Consider the following 2,971-nt stretch of genomic DNA (forward strand, 5'->3'; position numbering starts at 1 on the left):
CTGTCTCTACAAAAATACAAAAATTAGCCGGGTGTGGGTGGTGGGCACCTGTAATCCCAGCTACTCAGAAGCCTGAGGGAGGGGAATCCCTCGAACCCAGGAGGTGGAGGTTGCAGTGTACAGAGGTTGCAGTGAACGGAGATTGAGCCACTGCACTCTACCCTGGGTGACAGAGCAAGACTCTGTCTCAAAAAAAAAAAAAAAAAAAAAAAAAAGAAAGAAAGAAAGAAAAAAAAAAAGCGTATGGAATGAGACCCAGATTCCTTCCATCTTTGGGGTGAGGGAGCTGTGGTATTTATCCACCAACTCCCACCAGACCTGGTGAAGGGCTTTTCTCAGAGTGGGTCTGCTGGCAAAGGGATGGAGGTGCCAACAGTTGGAAGTGAAACCAACCTTCCCTAGAACGGTAAAGGCCGAGGGGATATGAATGGGATGCTGAAGCACACGCTCCAATATAAGCATTTACTCAGCATCTGCCAGATGCTAGATATTGTGGATCCTTAACACAGATCTTCTCCAACCCTTGCATCAATCCTGTATCGTATGTTCCAATTTATTCCTGCTTATGGATAAGGGATTGAGGCTCATAGCAGTAGGAAAATGGCTGAGCTGGGATTTAAACTTGAGTCTCCAAGATTCTTTCCATTTTCCCATGCTAGCACCTACAGAGCACTGAAATGGTCTTCAGAGAGCAAGAGGGCCAAGCTAAGGTGGAGGGTGGCTTAGGAAACAAGGAACAGGCTTATACCCGCCCCATGGCCCCCCAATGGCTTTGATAAGCCACCAACTTGAGATGCCAGCTGTGTTGGTGTGGGAGGTCAATGCTCAACTATGGTGGCAGCCTTACTGCTTAATACAGCCAGTCCATAAAATTCTATACCACGTTACACTAGCTCCTCTCTCTTTTTTTTTCTGTGAGATTTGGTGGGCAAACAGTGGTCCAGTACCTCTCTTTTTTGAGCTGTTGTCTGACACAATCCTCAATGATTGCATTCTGGAGTGTGTAGTACTTGGTCCAGTAGATACAGATGACGTCATACTCCTGGAGCAGCTCCATCACAGTGGTGAAGCCTTCGTCCAACATGAACTTCTCATCTTCTTCAGTACCCATTTCCCAGGCATAGATGGTTAGAAGTTCGAGAGCATAGAGAGGGGGCAGATTGGCCCTGGGGGACCTGGCTTTCACATACTGTTGAAAGAGATGGGAAGACAGAGAGAGAGAGAGACCCTAAGATTCTGTGTAAGGACGGCGTTGGACCAGAAGCTGAGAAATCCAAGTTCTAGTCCTGGCTCTGCTGCCTACTGGCTGTGTGACCTTGGCCACGTCACATTCCATCTGTGGACATAGGTTTCACCATTTTAGAATTAAAGGGCTGAGTTAGTCCATTGGGCTTCAATATGTGCTTGACAGATGTAACTCCTGGAATGAAGTTATGAACAGGTGCGAGCAGGCTGTGCTCGGTCACAAGCATCCTAGCCTAACCAGTCCCATTTAAATCTATTGTAATGTATTCAGCTTCTGAGAAATGTTTCTTTAAAGAAAGGAAAGGTTTCCTTAGATAGAGGAAAAAATGGTAATAGTTGAGATTCTGTATGAAGATTGGGGTTGCCTCTCTAGCAGACATTCTTTCCTTCCCCATTGCATAGTAGCCACGATGTTTGGAAGGGGTTGACCCCCACCCACAGCTCCAGGATGGACCCTGACTGGCACAGGCCTATCAGCATAAACCTTTCCCCCTTGCAAATGATTGGTTCAAGAGAAGGCATGCGATCTAAGTTGGCTCAACTAGAGTAAAGCCTAGTTCTTTTGTTCAGTGGTTGAAAGAAGAGAAGTCCTCCCATGTGTGAATATGAGGGAAGGAACAGTTGTGGCCACTTTGCCACCAAGAGGGAAACAAGCCAAAGGACCAAGTTGGCATATAGAGGAATGAGAAGCTGAGAGAATGCCAGAGAAACAGAGCCAGTGCCCTCTCCAGTGCCTGAAGCTCCCCCCTCCACGCCCCGCCCCCCCGACTGTTTAGGGGTTTTCATACATGAGCTGATAATTCTCTTTATTGTTTAAGCTGGTTTGAGTTGGTTTTTGTATTTTTCTCTTACTTGCAAAAGAAAGCATCTTAACTGATACTGGTCACTTCCTGTGTTAAGAATTTCACTGAGGCCAGGCGCAGTGGCTCATGTCTGTAATCCCAGCATTCTGGGAGGCCGAGGCGGGTGGATCACTTGAGGCCAGGAGTTCGAGACCAGCCTGGACAACATGGTGAAACCCTGTCTCTACTAAAAATACAAAAATTAGCCAGGCATGGTGGCAGGTGCCTGTAATCCCAGCTACTTGGGAGGTTGAGGTGGGAGAATTGCTTGAACCTGGGAGGAGGAGGTTGCAGTGAACCAAGATTACGCCACTGCACTGCAGCCTGGGCAAGAGTGAGACCTTGTCTCAAAAAAAAAAAAAAAAAAACAAAAAGAAGAATCATCTCACTGATAACATTGACACTTAGCCACAAAGTGAAAATTTTGGTCAAATATTCAGTAGTTTGATATGTGGAAGTAAAATGGACATATTTTCCTATGGCCATCATATATGAATATTAGATCACATCCCAAGGTCAGAGGAAAAAAACTATAACACTTTGGCCTTGAGACAAACACAGAATCATCTCGTGTAATTCTCATCTCCCAAGAAACTTTAGGCCTTTCCTATAAGTCACTGACTTACTAACAGAAAAGCTTTATCCCTGACTTTAGAAATTCAATTTTGAATTAAAATTTATTTATAAGGCCAGGTGCAGTGGCTCATGCCTGTAATCCCAGCACTTTGGGAGGCCAAGGTGGGCGGACCACGAGGTCAGGAGACCGAAGCCATCCTGGCTAACACGGTGAAACCCCGTCTCTACTAAAAATACAAAAAACTAGCCGGGCGTGATGGTGGGCGCCTGTAGTCCCAGCTACTCGGGAGGCTGAAGCAGGAGAATGA

General features: G+C 46.2%; 1 protein-coding gene across 2 annotated transcripts in view; it reads right to left on the bottom strand.

The window, feature by feature from the left end:
• The window catches only part of OASL (2'-5'-oligoadenylate synthetase-like), a 20,071-nt gene that overhangs the window by 7,399 nt on the left and 9,701 nt on the right, over positions 1–2,971 (bottom strand). Inside the window, exon 4 of one of the 2 annotated variants that reach the window (XM_011964448.1) lies at positions 948–1,189. The exons of the other annotated variant lie outside the window; for it this stretch is intronic. Coding sequence (XP_011819838.1) covers positions 948–1,189 — 242 coding nt within the window. The remainder of the gene's footprint in view (positions 1–947; positions 1,190–2,971) is intronic. 2 annotated transcript variants of the gene reach the window in all.

This window comes from Mandrillus leucophaeus, unplaced genomic scaffold, assembly GCF_000951045.1.
Source record: "Mandrillus leucophaeus isolate KB7577 unplaced genomic scaffold, Mleu.le_1.0 Scaffold7, whole genome shotgun sequence".
In the NCBI taxonomy this organism is placed as follows: Eukaryota; Metazoa; Chordata; class Mammalia; order Primates; family Cercopithecidae; genus Mandrillus; species Mandrillus leucophaeus.